This window comes from Colias croceus, chromosome 1, assembly GCF_905220415.1.
Source record: "Colias croceus chromosome 1, ilColCroc2.1".
Taxonomy (NCBI): domain Eukaryota; kingdom Metazoa; phylum Arthropoda; class Insecta; order Lepidoptera; family Pieridae; genus Colias; species Colias croceus.
This window is the reverse complement of record NC_059537.1, coordinates 14476550-14497404: the sequence shown is the minus strand read 5'-3', so window position 1 is coordinate 14497404 and position 20855 is coordinate 14476550. Positions and strand designations below refer to the sequence as shown.

Sequence of the window (20855 nt, the reverse complement as noted above, 5' to 3'; positions counted from 1 at the left end):
AACTACAATGATATTTCTCAAAGCGCAAAGATCCAGATATAAGCTTCTTGAAAGATCCCAAAATGTCATATGAGTTTTAACATACGTTCACGTTTTGATATACGTTAACGTCAACAATTAAAAAAGTTAGCAATCATAATATTATGATGTAGTATCTACCAAAAAAATTTGAAGAGCATCGTATATTATTTCCTTCCTACGTCATTATGATATTTAACTAATATAAATAACAAGCAATGGGGTTATAGGCCACACATTTACCTCGTTTTCCCACGCGAAGCATCCGCGCTAAAAGCTCCCTGCACCCTTGTGTGACATCGGCGATCGAGTCGAGTGAATATTGCAGTGCGGCCGCCAGACGCGGGGGCGCGCACTCCCTCGCCGACCGCGACAGTGAACGCACGTTATTGTAAATTATTGTGACACGAATATTAGTGATGGTGCTCGCCGACTTTTTGACAGAGACCAGGCGGAAATGGCTGCAGGTGTGTAGCTTTTTTTATTAAACTCCTATGGGAATCTTGTGTGATTCGTGTTGGATTGGTGGTGTCACGTTTTCAAATGGTATTTTGAAATTTCAACCGGTTTGGTCTTTTAATATAATGTATTTATTTTATTTTCAGTTCCTGAAAAAAAAATCCTTTATTTTGATTCAATTAACGCGCTAAATATTCAACCACATTAATTTAACTTATAATAATTAATATTCATAATATAAAATATTTTTTTGCCATAACTTCCGAGCTCTATATTATTTTATATTTATTTAAATTAAATACATTGAAGTGCATTGAAGTGACAATACTCATAGAAATGTTTTCTAAATTTGTGTACATTATTTTAAATGAGTAAATTTTGTTTATACATAGATAAACTTTAGACTATTTGCAGCAATAAGGACCTCTTATCTTAAACAAATACTCTTAATTGTGATTGCATATTATGCATTCTCTAAATGAAGGCTTTTCAAGATAATGGATATGTTTAACTTATAATTCACATTACTGTAGTAATCGTAGTCGTTACCTTCACGTGTTTAGCTTTGTAAGAAATGTTTACAACCGAACAAAATCGTAAGAGCATTGGGTTTTCCCGGCTTGTTTTCTTTAGATTGTTTATACAACAAAAATTATGTTGGCTTTAACGTACTTGCGTACGTAAAATTTAGATACATTTCAAAAATAGACACGTAAGAAATCATTAATGTTAAAATAGGATTTTTTTTTTTATTAAACTTCTTGCCTATAAGCATGTATTTACACTTAAAATACCCAAAACGCCTCTATCACTCAAAAACTATTTTAAAATAAAAAATATAACGATTTCGTTAGCTTTGATTCGAATTGTAATCGGCATAAGTTTGAATCGAAAATGAAGAAAATAAGATTTCAGAATTCGACTTTTATATTTTGTACCAATCATGATTGTAGAGACATGCTTTAATGTTTGAAAAATGGTTGCTTGTACTATCTACCATCATATTATTTGTACCATTTGGGATTCAATATCAAATAATGTAGCGTACAAACATTTAATTAATGATAAGATTGTAGATTTGAGACGTAGTTTCGTCAACAAATCAGTAGGTACGTAGTTTCTTTTTGGGAACTATATTTTCTATCACCAAAATTTATATTTGTCATCAAGTTGTATCACCTAATAAATAGATCTATCACCACGAAATATTTTCGTTCTCAGATAAACAAAAATTGTTCCCAGGTATGAATTATCAAATTAATGTTAATATATGTGTAAAATAAGAGATCGATAATCAACAAAATTATATTGCATTACATGAATATAAACTTCGTTATTATAATAACAGTTTTGCTACTTAAATAATAGCTCTGTGCTCAGAATGGTAGATCTGTCACCAAATAAATCGATTATTGATCCCTGACTGCGATTCCTTTTTATTTGATATTTTGTCACCAATACAGTAGTAACATTTTATTTCGTTCAGATAATAAATTAATAGTATTCGTTATCAATTTAATACATCAATTTATAATTTTAATGAAAAAATGATCAAATGGGCGGAGACAAATTGGCGCGCTTTAAAAATTGACATGTGCAAACATATTATTGGATTAGCCATACGCTTAAACCTGGCTAACCCCCCACCAGAAGCAAAAAATGTGCTTATCGGCCAGAAAAGAAAAAGGGGGCGCCCTTCGAAATCCAAACCAGCGCTGATTATTCAGTGATTATTGTTTTTTAACAATAAATATTGGTTATTTTAACTTTAATTAAGTGTTTTATCATCAATTATGCTAACCATTAGCCAGCTATTAAACCAGAGCTGATTATTCAGTGGTTATTATTTTTAAGAATAAATATTGATTATTTTAACTTTTAGTAACATAATATGATTTATTGGTGATCTCTTTAAATTAGTTTGCTTAAATATTTATTAGGACACACCTATTATAATACATACAAAAACATTTATTTGGTACTAGACCTTATATCTCAGGATTTTAGGTGATTAATAGTGGAACAGATTTTGCATTGTTTGGTGACTACATTTTGGTGACAGATCTACTATTTTGAGGACAAACCCTATTATTTAAGAAACACAAAACTAATTAAATTGGTGATAGCTTAAATGACACCCTTTCTTTTTTAATTTTTATATGAAATCTAATAACTTGTAACAGGCTTGTAAAATTTTTGAGGGGATTTGTTTTATCATTATTCAGTTTTTATAACAATTTTCCTGACTTACACACAATTTCCAGATAAATGCCTATAGTTTTGGCGATGGAAGCACCAAAACTACAGTCACATGTTTCAAAATGCATCACCATATGAGAGCTTTTTTTATATTATTTCATCTTTGATTTAATTTTCTCGTAGTCTCAAAAAATATCTTAATTGTTTTTTACAGATTTTTTTACAGATTTAAAGAATTTAAAGTGCCTTTATGTACACTTTAGATATGAAAGTTTGAACATAGATTTGTGAAGATAGTGAAACAGACGGGTTTGTGATGAAGCCAATTCGTATTACGATTGATAACTTTTAAAACATTTTTTATATTTTTCTATACCTACTGTTTAAAATGATACATATAAAATGCATAAAGCTTTAGGCTTACTATCAAACAAATCGAGCGTTATCAATCATCATCTTAAAGATTATAATTATATGGAGTCAAAAGTTTATTTAAATTAACATAATCTCATTTCATACGTAAAAGCTAAAAGCTTATGTTAATTAAGACTTAGAAAAATTAACCATGAACATATAACATTATAAACATCTTTGGGCATTTAGAAGCACAAGGTCACGGGGCACGTGTATCTGATTTCTCTCCGGTGTCAAAATAACCCGTCCCATCGGACGAAGATCGAATAGTCCATGCGGAAAGCACTTGTGAGTCAACGTGCTAGACTCTGTTGAAATTGGTCACAGATAATATAATAATACTATATATATAATAGGGTTGGTTGACAGTGCATACCGGCCACGAGTATTTAAGTAAGCGATAAGTTAAACGTGTTAGCAACACAACTTTCGATCTTCAAAAACGGCACTCTACCGCACCCACGATTAGAATATAAGATGGCATGATTCAATTATTGTGAGCGAAAAGAGACAACCAATTAAATTCTGGTAATTAGCCACATTTCAAATGTCATGGGAAACAGGGATGAAATTTCGAATCTCATATTCGAGATTAAAATTTTATATTCATAAAATTAAAAGATTTGACCTCCATTTAACCTCATACATTAATCGTTTATTTATTTATCTGTATGTTTACATTACATAATCGTGTGTGCAACTTATGAATATTTTACGAAAGAAAGTTATAAATGGACCCGTGAAAGTGGTTTGGTAAGCTCCGTGTCTCGTTTGTGAGATCATCATCATCATCATCATCATCAGCCCATATACGTTCCCACTGCTGGGACACGGGCCTCCTATGAGGGTACAGGCCATAATCCACCACGCTGGCCAAGTGCGGGTTGGCGGATATTTGTTTGTGAGATATTTGTTTGATTTGCCTCCATTTATCTGTAAAGTTTTGCGGTTTGCTTACCGTGAACGTGAGATCCAATGGGATTAGAAAAGTTTCGAGGATATATAGAAAACGGCGATGTTTTTAATGAATAAATGAATATTAAAACATTTCATAACGAAGTACTTAGGTTTCTATTTTCATTAGTGGCTATTCTAGTAAATCCTACTAATATTATAAATGCGAAAGTTTGTGAGGATGTGTGTGTGTTTGTTACTCTTTCACGCAAATACTACTGAACCGATTACAATGAAATTTAGCACACATATAGAGGGTGACTTGGATTAACACATAGGATAGGTTTTATCCCGGAAATCCCACGGGAACGGGAACTATGCGGGTTTTCCTTTGAAAACGCGGGCGAAGCCGCGGGCGGAAATCTAGTCAGAAATAATTTCAATACCTATATTATTGGTAATTTCTTACTCTATCAATCAATGATATTGAAGGCTTCAAAAGTGACATGGAGGCCTTATTACATTATATTAAACCTTTAATGAAATTATTCGAAGAAGACGTATTCATCAATATTGAGATATTGGCGAAATTGGGAAAGTTTTTGCGAACATCTTATTTTACCTCCTGTTATTTCAAAATATAACTTGTAATTAAAAAGCTTTATGTGTTTCTTATTTTATTATCGTACCTACCTACGCAAATTTTTCATATGTCTGTCTATCTGTTTAGTCGCACGCAAGTAGTATATAGTAAAATGAATCACGGAATCGGTGTGATGGTATTCATTAGATATCACTGCTCATTGACGTCAGCAAAAATATATACAACACTCACCAAATGTTTAACAAGCGGAAATTTGCTATTTCCTATTTGACTTTTTGATTTATCATCTAATCTTTCCTTTAATTTGTTATTATCGTAAGAAAAATTCGTCCCTGGCGCCTTACAAACAACAAGTTTGATGTAAAAGTTAATATAGTTAGATAATTGATAATATACATATAATAATTGTCGCAAAATTGTAAAGTGAAACTTTTATTACATCGTCTCAAACTTTTTGGTCTGTGTAGCGCATGTCGCGTGACGCACGATACGTACAATAATTATCGTACAAATACGATAATTTTTAGTTAAATGTCAATAGTGTGAACAAAAGTTTCACTTTTACAGTGGTTTCATAAAACCACACAACATTTTTTTTTCTTGGTCTCTCGAGTGTTTCTTTATTTAGTCATAATTTTTCATATGTCTGTCTATTACATACAAGTTCCAAATGAAATTTGTATGTAATTTTAAAATTATATTAGATGTAGCTATGCATATTACACATCAAACTGATAAATTAAACAATCCGGTGATACTTAATAATTACATCACATCCAAATAAAGGAAGCGTCATAATGTTAACCCTCGATTATTACAACTTATTTAAAAAAGAGAGCACCATTGTTACCGATATACTCCTATAATAATAATATTTTCAATAAATCACAAAGAACATTGCAGCAAGTTATCTGTTTAAATCACCCATACATTAAACTATTAAATAAACATTTTTAAGACAAAAAAAAGAGCTTATTTAGCTTATTTGTTAATTTAAATTTTAATTGATATAGGTACCTACACCTTTATCGTGCACCATTTTTTATTCCTGGACAAGCGGCTAGTTTTATTACGTTGTTATCGATATCCAGATATTATCTGTTAAAACAGCATCTATTTCCATTTAATTGGATCAGCTAAATATACAGCGACCTGGTTTTCACAATTGTTTTAAAAACTGTTTTGGCTCGGCCCACTCCCGAGTCCCGACCACCATGTCTCACCTTGCACACGTTTGTGCTGATTTATTATTCATATTATGGATAATGGAACTGTGTTTAGATGAGTTGCATAATTAAACGCTTCACAAATTCCACGATGTTTATTATAATATTTAACATTTTAATAAACCTGGTATTCATTTGTTTATTCTATAAACTAGCTTCAACACGATTTTTCGTTCATTATGTACCTAGACAAAATCCTACGTTCAAATCCAGACTATAATAAGTAATCTATGTCTATGTAACAAACATCTAACCATCCGAAGTTTTGATATCAGTAGTAAGACCTCGAATTCGTATAACCCTTTTTGTCGGTTAAAATCAAATACAATTTTCTCAGAACATTATATTGTGTATTTAATACATATTATAATTATTATAGTTTCGCCGCCACTATGACTAACTGAGAAGCGTAAATCACACTAGAATAGGCACAACACCGTTATCAATGACATTCTGTTTGTTTGATAAACGCAATTTACTAACGTTTAGCGAAATATTTGCATAGTAACATGTGTGTAATATAAATTTTGTAGTGACAGAATAATCTTTCTTTCTGCCTTTGATAAGGCAAGTCGCTTAGTGATGTTGAAATTTGGTTTGATATCATAAGTCTGTAGCAAACAATCCACGTGCTGAAATAGGTGTAATTATAAGATTATGCGAATTATTATTTTTATACTTATAGAAATAACTTTGTAAGCAAAATGTATGCAATTGGTACCTACGTAACGCAGTAGTGGTAGAGGAGTCAACGGTAGAGTTGTCAAACGGGAGAGTTAAAACCTCCTTGATTTGCTCGAAGGTTAAAAAGTAGTTTTTAACATAATTGTTATTTGCTTTTGGTATCCATTTATCTTTATTCATATATGATTTGGCCACCATGAATACTTGAGTTTCCTTAATAGCGTTTTCGTGAAGTAGCAAAATGTATGAATTATTTTCCGTAACAAATTTTAGTACGATTTTACTTTTTACATTTTTAAATGACAAATCACATTATGGATTCTGAATTTGGTCTGTCAGGTATTATTATATTAGATTATCTCATCGGGTTGTATTGTGATGGTAATTTGGCGGGAAGGAGACCAGATTCGTTCGTACAAAGCGGGGCCCGACAGGGGCACTGTGTAGGCTGAATAGATGGTTACATGATACTGATTGATGGCTATGTACAGGTACACTTATACACTGTATAGTAAAACTTTTTTTCAATATAACAAAATTTTTGTCCTCAATTTTATTCATTGAAGGTTTTGTACAGAATCAGATGAAGTTTGGTAGGTGTAGAAGTATTTTAAGCCTTAGATAAAGAAATATGTTATGAAATAGTCGAAGGAAAAATAACCCAAGAGCTTCGTTTGCGCCAATTCGCTTTCTTTATTTTTCTTTTTATATTCAGCAATAACCATTAAAATATAACATATAAGTTTAAATGTAGCAATAAAATGGTTTAAGATATAATGAATGCCATTTGAACTTTGACTTTGTACGGAATAACGAGACTAAGGTCAAGGGTTACAGAATCAAATATTTTCACATAAAATACGTTTTGACGGCTTCGTAAGGGTTTCTATACACGAGCGGTGACGCGCTACTGAATTCTGTATCAACTTAAACCTAATTCCAAATTAATAGGGCAGAAAGTATGTCTAGGAGTTGAATAAATAATACCTTTGATAAGATAAAATTACATTTTTGTAGTTGTATCTTTAATCTAGGACCAAATAATCCTTTTATATTTAAATGTTTGAACTCTCGGCATACAATAAAATACCATAATCATTTCAGTGAATTTACATAAAATGTTTAGTTTGTTACATTTTGGCGGGAAAATCGATCGTGAATCCGAACGAACTCGAGGCGGGCGAACTTTAGGTCTATATGATATCAGCTCTAGCGAGAATTAAATATATTTTACTACGGACAGTAAACCTTAAAATGGAATATAAAATCGAATAACTGTATTATCAAATTAAGCTTTTAACTTTATTATTTTGTTTTATGTCTGACGCAAACCGATTCATAAAAAAAATCAATGGGCAAAAATCATAATATTATGTACTATCGCTCTATCGCAGCAGCTTTCAATTATTTTCTTCAGAGGTGTTTAATGAGAATAGAATTTAATAAGTCTGGAACTAGGTATTTAGTATGTAGTTCTTATTACCTATTCAATCTATACATATAATAAATCTGTAGAAGGGTCAATTCTGTACATTGAAAATATTGAAAAAATAACTAGCAGGGGGTGTTACTGGATCGATACCAAACCCAAATATGTGATTAAAAAAATTTTTGTCTGTCTGTCTGTCTGTCTGTCTGTCTGTCTGTATGTGAAGACATCACGTGAAAACTACCGGTTCGATTTCGATGAAACTTGGTATAATTATACCTTATTATCCTGGGCGTAAAATAGGATACTTTTTATCCTGGAAAAATACGTAGAAAAAAAATTAATCTCAATTTTTCAGTTATCCATAGACGTTGTTCTGTAGTAGGTACCGCGAACACACGTTGCGTATTATTATAGACCTAGCCGTATTTGGGTCCAATAGATATTTATAAGATGTCATTGTCCGAGTTACTCAAAATGGAGAAATAAACCATCCACGCAAAGACCGACATCCGCGCGGACGGAGTCGCGGGCGGAAGCTAGTCGTAAATATATATGAACGCGCCTAAGATAACCTAAAAATACAATTCTTTGTAATAAAGACAAAGAATATTAACTGTTTTCATTTACTGCTGAATAAATTCTTTAAATAAAGACATACAAATCATCCAATTGTTACGATTTTGTTTTTATAGCCTTTATATTTCCTGGAATACACTTCGAGGACGACGGCATTCATCTTTTCATTTAATTTCGTCTGTCATATCAATCGTAATCTAATTTGTCTGTACTGTAGAGAATCGTCGAGAAATATATTGATGGATTTTACTTATTATTGCGTATTCTTCGTCTTATATAATAATTATTCTGTCGCAATGGATTTCGACGATTGAAAAGTTCGCAGGATGGAAACAAACGAGATTGCGAAAATGTTAAATTTACTTCCTAAATAATCTGTTATAATTGCCTCTCGCCCTTTTTCTTTAACTATGTTCAAAATGTTATTCAAATACATTTGTTTGTTTTGTAGATGTACAACTAAATGTACAACTAAACTAAACTATCAAATAATAATCAAAGTATACATTCAACGTCCTATTCAGAAAAGAAAACCGTTTACGCAAGAGTAATTTCGCATTTTAATAGTATCGTTCCATTACCCTGTATGATGAAAGACATATACTGGGCAGTTAAATTCAACTTCTGTTTTACATCGATGGTACTTCTTTTAGATTATTTCTTTGTTCTTCACTAGAGATTTAAACTCGCTTCTACACATCTATTCGTACTAACTAAAGCCTTGGATAGAAACTAAAGTTTTCAATTGAATTTAATACAATAATAGTTGTGTAAAGGTGTTTGAACTCTTTGACTAGTGGTCAGTTAGTCCATAAATTATATAATGGCTGACCTCAAGAGTCGGGTCGGCTTCGATTGCATAGTGACCGACTTAGAACTAGGTGCGAAGCGGTTAATACATAGTATAATCACCTTAAACATTTTTCCATTTAAAGTTTACAAATAACTCAAAATTAAGTGGTCATATTACCTACCAACAAAATGGGTCTACATTATTGCATATAGATGGCTAACCCTACCCACGGGCTAACATAATGTCAATAGATCATTTTTTTTTGTTTTCTAACTGTCACTATTAACTTTAGGAAAATAATTTACAATTTCGCCCAAATCATGACCATTCATAGCGAACAAAATCGCAGGCGCACGCTAGTTCTACAACAAAAAAATTACAATCTTTAAGCTTTGATCAGCGACGCGTTGTAATTGATGTATTTGTTTATGTTCACGACAATTATTATCTTATAATTAGCTTTGTGAGATCATAATATTGTTAGAACGTCGTAGCCATGAAGATCTGTTATGATGTGTAGTTAATATAAGACCTAGTATATTTTTTAGACCTTGGCCGTTTTGTCCCCTTAATAATATAATAGAATTGATTATGAAGGTGTTTGTTGCTCTTATAATAATATTATTGAACATTACTTTTTTACCAGACATAGAGCAAACAAAGTCGTGCTGAAGCTCTAAGTTATATAGATAGGTAGATAAAAATGTAGGATTTAAAAAATTGTCATGAATGTATTTCTTCATTAATTTTTTGTTCGATATTGAATAACAAAAAAAAAGGAAGATGGCGGGTCCTAAAATATAATTTTGGCAGTTCAAATAATCGTTTTGAAGATTTTGTATATGCTATAATTATAGAATCTTTTTGACTAAAACAGAAAAAAAAGACGTGTGGCACTCGGGGACTGCCGCGGTAAAGCTATTGCATGCTATGCCTTCAAGCCACACCTCCGAGCCCGTCGGAGTGGGGAGCGTGAGGTTTTTTCGTTACGGAATTTCTCGATTCGGACCCCGCGCTCAAGGCCCGCGATAGAAGCTATGCAATAGCTTAAAAATATTAAAGTATGTACTATATAGATTTTGTTACATGTTTTTCTAACAGCTTGTCAAAAGCTTGACATGCAAGCTTCTCGCTGCTGCAAAGGTCATCTGCAACGCTATAACCTCATGTAAATTACTTCATTAATTAATTGCGAACAATACATTATTAATTTAATGTTTTACAGCTGGCGATAAAATCGATATTAAATCAGAGGAAATGGAATCGGGTTGTGCATTCAACCGCAGTTCAATTATCTCTGCTAGTGTCACATTCAAACGTTTGCTCATTCAAGTACACTCGATTTATAACGGCTTTTGACTATAAACCACATCATGTTGAGATGGGAAATATATTTTTTTTTCTATTACCTATTTTAACCCTTTACATGCTGATTAAAAAAAGAAACCTGAGTCTGATCTGGCTCTTTAATTTTTTAAATATAATCAAGATAGGTACGCAAAATACGTCGTATTTAAGTTATTAAATAATCCAGTTATTTGTCAGATCGATCTACCTACATCGAACCTATTGAAATATATAATTAATATTATAACGTTCACTTTGAAAGTAAGTAATTTAGTTTCTTTAGAGTATAGAGATTATTATTTGATCCATAAGCAAATTATTTTGCATATTGCAATCTAATCAGTTTTCCTACGTGTTAAAAAGCATTGTTAAGTTTTAAAATATAACAATGAAATTAAAATTCATTAGAATGTTATGTTAATCAATAATAGCATATTGGGAAAGTCCAACACATAAATAACAAATTTTATACGTAAGATGGCGATCTGCATATCATTTTGACATGTTTCCTCGTAAATTCCTACTTTATGGTCTGATCATGGCGCGCTACAAAAAATAACGGTAAATATCTACGTCACAACTACGTCGCGAGTGTATCTCATAAACACGTAAAATATTCGCGAATTATGTTACATAATTAATGACATTTGAAATATGATTTAAATATATTGCAAAAAAGCTATACAACAACACTTGTTTTATAACACATTCATTTTGTTTTTGTTGTTCATGGTATTAATTTTCATCGTTAGGGCAAAACTTTGAGGTTGCACTCTGTTACCTTCTCTTAGATGTACCTACATTGTACGTGGAGATGTACATAAACTTGCGGAAAATAGTTATCTATGAAGGTCAATCATTTAAACTAAGGCTTGCTTGCTATATAAAAATATATTGAAATAATTTTATGATATGAAGGAAAAAATAAAAAAGCTGTGATTATTTGGCACTAATTATAAGATAAACTGAGAGGGAAATTTCAGATTCCAATATTATTAGATCAATATTTCTGTTTTGAAACTCGAAAGTAGTATCTATCCATCACAACCAGGGAACCTTATTAGGTCGAATGCTAATTAGGCTGCATTTACGTCTTAAATTGACTCTGTGATTATATAATCTCGTTTCCTTTACATACCGTAGGTAATAATGATTATTTATTAAAAGTCTATTTATATCCTTATTTAGTAAGATCTAAATTTAACTGATTCAATTTCTTTGATTACGTTCAGTTTACGTAAACTTGTTATATTTGAAGAAAATTGTAAAGTTGATATTTGTTTGACGATTTCTTTGTTATTTATAAACTTATTTTCCACGGCTATGCTAACAGTTTATTTTATTGTGTGCGAATCAGTCGTCGTCCGATATATTACATCGATAATGCCCTCCCTTGAATGGTTTTTCCATAGAATAAGTGACCTGGGCCTTGTCTCGAAGGTCTTCTATCGCTATGTTAAAATTCTACTAATAAAATAAATATAACTGAACTTGAATGATTCCTTTTCCATCAATAATTTTAAACGAAACAGATAGAGAGACACGGATATTAAATAATAAAGATTTATTTACCGCGGAAAAATAGAAAAATCGTTAGGCGGGATTCAAACTCGTATCTCTCTGTTTACTAATATTAGGTCACACATTTAGGTCAGTCTCTATAATGGACTTCAGAGGGATTTAATGTAAGCTTACAGACACACATTATGTCATTATTACAAGCGAATGATATATCGTCCGGATGAGTTTTATCAACACTCGATTATATACTATATTGTGTTTACTATACTATATCAAATTACATATCATTTTACATAATATGCGCAGTACTTACTGCGTGAAGGTTATAAATTTTAAATAATATTTTTTCATAACGCTTATGAGTGATATTCATTTATCATAATTTTGCGCTGCAATTGTCCTTGACATTACTGCTTTGCTAGCGGTTGGTTTCAATACAATTTTGTCAATAATAATAATTAAGCGTGTATATTTACTAAAATAATTTTATTCTAACAATATTTTTGAAGTGAAACATCTTTATCGGGGTTGGACAAAAATTTAGTGTAATATTTTTGCGTTACGCCGTAGGCGTGACATTTTTGCGTTACGCCGTAGTAGGAATGAAATTTTTGCGTTACGCGCCAACTTTTTCTTATCCCTAAGTTTCACTTCTTACGTGTGTACTCTAGTACACGCACACATTTTTTATTTTTTAATGTTGGAATAAGCAATTTTTATCGGAAAATCAATGTTTTTGCTTGTTCTTGTAACGACATCTATCGTAACAAACTAAAAAAAAAGAACTATAAGTACTTTTTCTTTTCAATCAGATAAATTTCTATGTTTTAGGTTTTTATTTTAAGCTTCAGCATAAAATCGTAAAAATTCTAGTATCTAGTTAAACAGTAACTACTAGAAACAATTAATTCAAGCACTCCAGATAGCCTCAATAACTGTTTACAAACTTATTGCTTCTATAATTATATATACGGTATTTTAATCACTCTTATCAATATTTATTAGCTTTGATATTTGTGAATGATTTTATATTTATAGAAATCTCTTAATTGATTTATACACCAGTTATTTAACATATAAACAATTTTTTTTTCAACTTTTAAGTATTTTATTAAGAGATTGTAATTATTAATTCATTTTTTATCACTAGTAGGTTATTTCTCAAAATGTCGCTCATGATTTTAACGTTTTAATAATAAATACCATGAACAAATATAATTGCGGTTACATGAATAATATATATTTTGCATTGTTTCAAGTCATGCATAATAATAATGTGGATATCTAAGTCCCTTGCGAATTGTTAACGTGTACTTTTTTACACGCGACCTTTTACGCTATCTGCGTTATTTTGATTCACAATTCTTCGAAAATTATTAAAATTTCACACAATGTAGTCTATGAAGGTTTTATTTCAATTTTATTATAGTATATTTTCCTTTGTTCCAGGCCTTCAAGCTTTTCAAAAGCAAGAACAAGAAGGCGCGTAACCGCGTGTCCCCCGACTCGACCGCTTCGCAATCTTGCAACGGCACCGTGGACGGGCGCACCGACATCGACGTGAACTTCTGCTACCGCACCTCCCTCCCCCCCGCCTCCCTCGCCGCCGACGACAACCGCTCCTTCCACAGCGGCTACAACAGCTACAGCAGCCACCAGGAGAGCCTGCGCAGCTACGGCAGGTCCGTCTCCACGCATTCCGACTCCGCGTACGACTCGATACAAAACAGCCCCGTCCAAACCAGGCCGGTAATGTACACCACACCCACCTATCTGAACGTCAACGATTCGGAGGACAGCTCCAGCATACACACGGAGTACACGCTGCTAGATTATGACCTAGATAGCGAGGACGAGAGTACGCAAAACATGATCAACGAAAGCATCGAACTAGTTACCACATTATGAATCTCCAAGAGGAATACCAGTTAGAATTACCTATACGCTATTGATAATGCGTTCAAACTAATCATGTATCGTCGAGGACGAGGTTATTTCCCAATTAAGTGTACCCGATGATATCCTCACTGGAATTCAGTTACGTGACTCCCGGCATTGTTTACGCTAATTAATAAATTGTTACAGGAAATATTCTTATTGTTAGCTAATTTAATGTTGCGGTTTTGAATGGAATGTGAGAGATCACGTTCCTGTTAGTGTATCTGTGTTTAAGTGGGTTTAAACAATATGTTTTAATTATTATTGTTAAAAAAAGACATAACCATCAATTTCAAAAGGAGAAGACCGTGGGTCTTCATTGATTTATATCACTCATAATAATTATTTATAGGTGGTTTTTTTAATGGAAATGAGAACTCTTATACTTACTTTACATACGAGTACAAAAGGCATGAATACATTTTACTAATTTAAACAACATTGACAAAAATTTTACCCCAAAATTATAGACGATGCCAATAATATGGAAAAATATATTTTGTAACCGAGTCAAATTTAATCCGGAGTAAAATTATCAATTTATTTGATTCAATGGCTATTCACGAATGAGGAAGAAATACGGAATAATAAATAAATGATCACAGCGGAAACTTGATAACAAAGTTATTTAATATTGATAAAGTTGTAAATATATGTTATGATATAAATTAATGTTTATTAACACATTAAATTTTATGTTATAATCATATGTATGACATCATAAGAAATAGATCAATATTTTTATGTTCAAAGGTACATTGAAATAAATATGATGATAAAAGTAATAAGAACTACAATAACTCAAATACATTACTTTATATAATATTAAATATACTAGCTGCTCCGCGCGGTTTCACCCCCGTGGCTCCACTCCTGTTGGTCGTAGCGTGATGTTATATAGCCTATAGCCTTCCTCGATAATTGAGCTATCTAACACCGAAAGAATTTTTCAAATCGGACCAGTAGTTCCCGAGATTAGCGCGTTCAAACAAACAAACAAACTCTTCAGTTTTATAATATTAGTATAGATTACATTATCTGTGGGCGTAAGATTCCTGTAAATTACGAATCGAAGGCTAAGTTAGGTACCTAGCTACTAATAGTGAATACCAATTTGTGAAATTATATTACCATAAATATTCGTGAACGAATTCTTGTCATAATTAGATATATAAATCAGACATTTTGACGACAATTTTATTAGAAAACTAGCTTTCCGCCCGCGGCTTCGCCCGCGCAGTCAAAGAAAAACCCGCATAGTTCCCGTTCCCGTGGGATTTCCGGGATAAAACCTATCCTATGTCCCGGGGTAAAACGTAGCCTATGTCCTTTCTCAGGTATCAAAATATTTCTATACCAAATTTCATGCAAATTGGTTCAGTAGTTAAGGCGTGAATGAGTAACAGACAGAAAGACAGACAGACAGACAGAGTTACTTTCGCATTTATAATATTAGTATGGATAGAATGGATAATTAATAAAATATGAATAAAATTTATCCTTAGTAACTGTACTGTTTGTATTTTGTTTCTTATGAAAAACGTGTTTAATTTGTGTATATTGAAAATAAACTGGAATAACACAAAATATTTTATATGTACCAAAGTTATTGTGATACTATTTCTAAATTATAAGGAATATCATCACAATGAATGTACTTTATGTGCAATGATCTCAAATTTAGATTTAAGTTACTTTTAATTCATTGTAAATAAACATATTTATATCGATTTTGCCTTTTTTCTTACCCTGCTTCACTAGAATAATTAAAAAATAATACGCAGTATTCGAATACGTTTGTGCAAAACTGTTAGTCCCATTGTTCGTAAAAATAATTGGTATTTTAATATTTCAAAAGATTGCCTTCCCTACGCAATTTCCTCACTTTCCTTCACGACAACAGAGAGGAAAAACATCGATATGATGATCGATATTTTATAAATATTCTTTAAAAAAAAATGATATTTGTTTGTTATAATTTTATGATCAACTCAAAAACTAGACAACGATTTTAAAAATTAATTAAAAGAAAATAAAGCTTTATTCTTTTTATACCGGGTAAACCTGGGTGCAGCTGGGTGTATTTGAATTAACTATAAGTACCTACAATTATACATAGTCAATCATCATCATCATCATCATCATCAGCCCATATACGTTCCCACTCGTGGAACACGGGCCTCCTATGAGGGCACAGGCCATAATCCACCACGCTGGCCAAGTGCGGGTTGGCGGATGACACATGTCGAACTTTTTAATTCTCCGACATGTCGGTTTCCTCACGATGTTTTCAACAAATTATCAAACAAATTATTGAATAAGAGTACTTTTCGCTGCACTTTTTCCAAAAAAAAAAGTAAAAATTATTTGTGTAAAAATGAAATATTATAAGTTTCAAGTTTATCTCAAAAAGCTGATCATTATCCATAAACAAGTTTATAACCGGTATAAGCTCTAAGTACCAACAATTATCTCTGGTCAAATTCACAAAACACCACAGATTTTGGCGGGAACAATATTGGCAACAGGTTTCTTTTGTTACTAAAAACCTGTATGAGTATTACTGCAATACGTTATTGAAAATACTGAGTAATTGCACAGTTAGTACAAAGAACGCTTCTTTTCGTATTATAGTGAAAACTGGTTTCCATTTTTTTCAACTTTCTACATTCGTAAATACCGTGTACATGAATGGACAAATAAAAATACATTACAGATATGGAGAAAAATACATAGAGAAAGTGGTAAATGGTGATGTAGTGTACTGAACGACCTTTTCGTGTTGTAGCTATCTATTCCAGGCAACCTCAGGCGTAGGAGTGAGTGCTTATATGGAAGTGTTATCTATAAAAGGTCATCAAGCGGTTAGAGGGTGAAAGTGAAAGAAGTGAGGTTAAAACAAAGAAGTAAGTAATAAGTGAAAGAAAAACCTAACGCAAAAATGGTAACTGATGTATTTTCAATGTTTTTATTTATATCTACTTTCTCAATAAAGTTATATCTAGGTCTCCTACAGGTTAAATAGATCGAAAAGTGCCATGTTCAATTCCGGTGTAGACGTCATGAAATAATGATCTGGCAGACTCAATGAAATGAAAAGAAAAATCGATCACTGAAATACTAGGTACTGTATTTAAAATACTGAATATACCCGAATATACTGTATAATGTAAATATACCCGAAGACATAGGATTTCATTAAACTCATAGAGCATATCGAAACGTACATACATTCTATACATGGTTACTTGTAAAACACCGGCAACCTCGCAGGACAAGATAGCTAACATCATAAGTAACAACATTTGTTCTACGACTTTTGATAATTTGTTTGATTTTATTTTCATACAAAAATAAATATTCATTTAATTTTCCATTTGAATATTATAAACTCTACGCGCATCCCAAAAATTACGTAAACAAGAAGCGAACGAGAGGGGGAAGAGGCGTGCGCGGGCGTCGCGTCGGCCTTTCGATAATGAATAGAACATAGACTTACAAATGTTAGGAGAGTACAAAAAGCTTAAAAAATAATTTAAAAATAATTTATTGCGTTATGCCAAAAGTCGTAGAACAAATGTTGTTACTTATGCAGATGTTAGCTATCTTGTCCTGCGAGGTTGCTGGTGTTTTACAAGTAACCCTGTATAATATAAACACTTTGTAAAAGATGCGGATTAGATTTGCTACAATTTAATTAGAATCCTATTTGAGTCCAACTCAAATAATGAGAAATTCTAATTTCAGAACTATAGCCTTGTTCTTATCTTCTGGTTGACAATCTTCTCATATCAATTAAAGTAAATAATCACAAAAATCTTGTCAACGTTTTCCGGGGTGATGAGATTAACTATATACCTGTTAATAACTCAAATTCTTATAGATTGTAAATGGAGAAGTATGCAATAAATTTCAGAGATTTCCGTACTCAATAGGATTATTTTTTATATAATACGGAAGTTCAATTATTTTGGACAGTTGAAATGTCCGTGTGTCAGTGTCTTGAAATCATACCTACCAATAATTTAGTTCTAATGAAATATACTTCAAAAATACGCCCTAAGTATTCGGATAGAAACTATTTTTACTACAAAGTTTTCCGCGCTGATTTACAGATAGTAGCACCCCAGTGAAACTTAACAAGGCGATGACGTCACACACCCCTTGCCGCTTGCGTGTTAAAATGTCGAGTCATCACCAATCCGTATAATGGGCTAATTTGCAAATCATTATTTCGCTATTTACGTTATCAGGGTTCAACGGACGTAAAAACATTTCGAAAAAAAATAATATCATTTTTATGACGTAGTTCAAACAAGTTAAATAGGAAAAATAATATTAAAATTAATACTGTATCGATTGATTGAGGATAAATATAATAATTTATATGATTTTTGTTTTGTATTTATTTAACATTAAATTATTTATATTAAATTATTTAATATAATAACAACTAACTTGCTTAATTTTAATTAATATACTGTAGCTACCTGTCAAATATAAAAAATGAGAAATTAATCTAACAGTAAAAATGTTGTACGAGCAAGCATGTACAAATTTCGTATGTATTTAATCGATTGTTAAAATAGTTAACACGATTGATCTAATACTAAAATAACAAAGTTTTAAGTTCAATTAAGTTTCAATAACTAAATTAACTAGTAGAACCCTTATCAAATTATTGATTACCCATCCACATTAATAGCACAGTACAGTAGGTCACACAAAAAAAAAGGGTCACTTCAAAACTTTAAGGTTAGGTGAAATACTTTTAAACGCGTTGTAACATAGCATTTATTTTTTAAAAGAACTATATTATATTCAATATTTTCAACTAATTTTTATCATTACATCTTACAAATTCAGAAAATAGATCCCTTAGCTTCCATGGGACATAGTTTCGTTCCTAGTATCTAAGGAAAAACTATCCATATTTTTTTAGTTATGTACACTGTATACATACTCATATATAAATGACTAACTTGACCTGGCCAGTGACCACAAAACCAAATAGCGTTTTATTAGAATTTACATTAATTATATACGACTGTAAAATATAAGTTCCATTGTTTTATGAAAGTGCATTTAACAGTCATAAACAACACTAATCGCATTTGCATAATGTTTTCCCTATACATTGACCTTCATAAAAATAACGGAAGGAAAAAAGTATCAATTTAAAGAGCACACACACACGCCGCACGCACACGATCGCAGAAAAAGTGTCGTTTTTGCACCCCAAGTTCCTACGGAAGTGACGACAGGGATGGAGATAGGATAGCCGGGTGTTAGAGGAGGATGGGTGTGAGAATCGTAAGGGTAGGTATATCCCATACGAGCAGCGGAGTGGGACCGTGGCCACATCTGGCGGGTCAATCGGACAGCACCTGTGCTATTAGTTACTGCACTTAACGTGACTTTACTCATCCGTAGTAAAGTCAGGAATGCGAAATACTATGTCGAAAGCAATGAAGCGATTGAATGTTTTGATAAATAGAACTTTGCAAAACAGGATACCTGCCAAAGTTTAAAGATTGAAGCAAATTTCAATAGATAAGGTAGAATAAATTTTCGAGGCTTTCCTTGATGCTATGCGCCGGCGCCGAAGACAGAAGGCATTTTATAATATTAGGTATATTATTAGATATTAAATAATTTTTTTTTAATTCATTAGTCAGCACATCTCAAAGAATTTATTTAGTTCTGTATGTAGTTCATAGGGTCTTCTTGTTTTTTTTATATTTTATAATAATAATAATCAATAACCTCTGAAAGTATGTAACCGATCATGATGAAATTCTGTTGTTTGGTTTCTTGTCACATAAAACATGTATCGTAGTTACATGCAAAATGTTATACCAGTTAGTTATTTAATACAATTACAAAAGTATATACATTGAAACAAAGTTGAAATTGTAAAAATAATTTATTTCTCAATCGTTTTCAAATATATACACTATAAACATATGTACAAGAGTATCGTATGGATACAACTTTTGAATATTTTGTTAAGTATATTGAGAATTTTTCTATACGAGTTAACATAAATATGTAATTCACAACTTAACTTATCACAACCAAGCTTCTTATGATTAAAATATTTCAAACCTCAAGTAGAATATATATTGACTATTGTCACTCAAATAACCCTTTGAATTTGAATAAAAAAGACAAATAACAATTGCATGTGTTTATAGTTTATACTCAGGACTTTATAAAAAAGCGTCATATTCATTTTACTAATAGACATGGTTATGCGTACCAAATTATTTATGAACATTGACTATTACATTACATATTTTACATATTTTGACTATCATATCTATGTAACGATGTTGTGTATTTATACATTAAAAAATAAAATCTGTTACATATTCACGGCTACACGCTTGAGGCATCGGTTAAAGCTTTATTTTTGGTCCCAAAACGTCTTACACTAATTAAACTAATTAAATATAATATATAATTATCACACAACTTAAATTAATCTATATATAAAACAGTCTTGAATAATTTTGGTATAAACTCTGAGATCTAGTAACGCGCGACAAAGTTCGAGTAAAATTCCTCTACAGAATATAATTATTAGATTGAATGCTTCGACTGAGATGGATTGCAGATATATTGAAGTGTTTACAAAAGCTTCACTTTTGTTTATTTTACGGTAATATCGACCTCCATTTAACTTTCCTACATTTCCATCCAGTCAATTGTTTCGTTTAATTTGGTGTTAATGGAGCAATAAATATA

General features: G+C 31.7%; 1 protein-coding gene across 1 annotated transcript; it reads left to right on the top strand.

Moving 5' to 3' along the window:
* Positions 1-311: 311 nt before the first annotated feature.
* Positions 312-14930, top strand: LOC123692651. Its single transcript, XM_045637424.1, has 2 exons — positions 312-485; positions 13617-14930. Exons 1-2 carry the CDS (start codon positions 438-440, stop codon positions 14073-14075), a joined length of 507 nt encoding a protein of 168 aa, XP_045493380.1. The 5' UTR covers positions 312-437; the 3' UTR covers positions 14076-14930.
* Positions 14931-20855: the final 5925 nt, after the last annotated feature.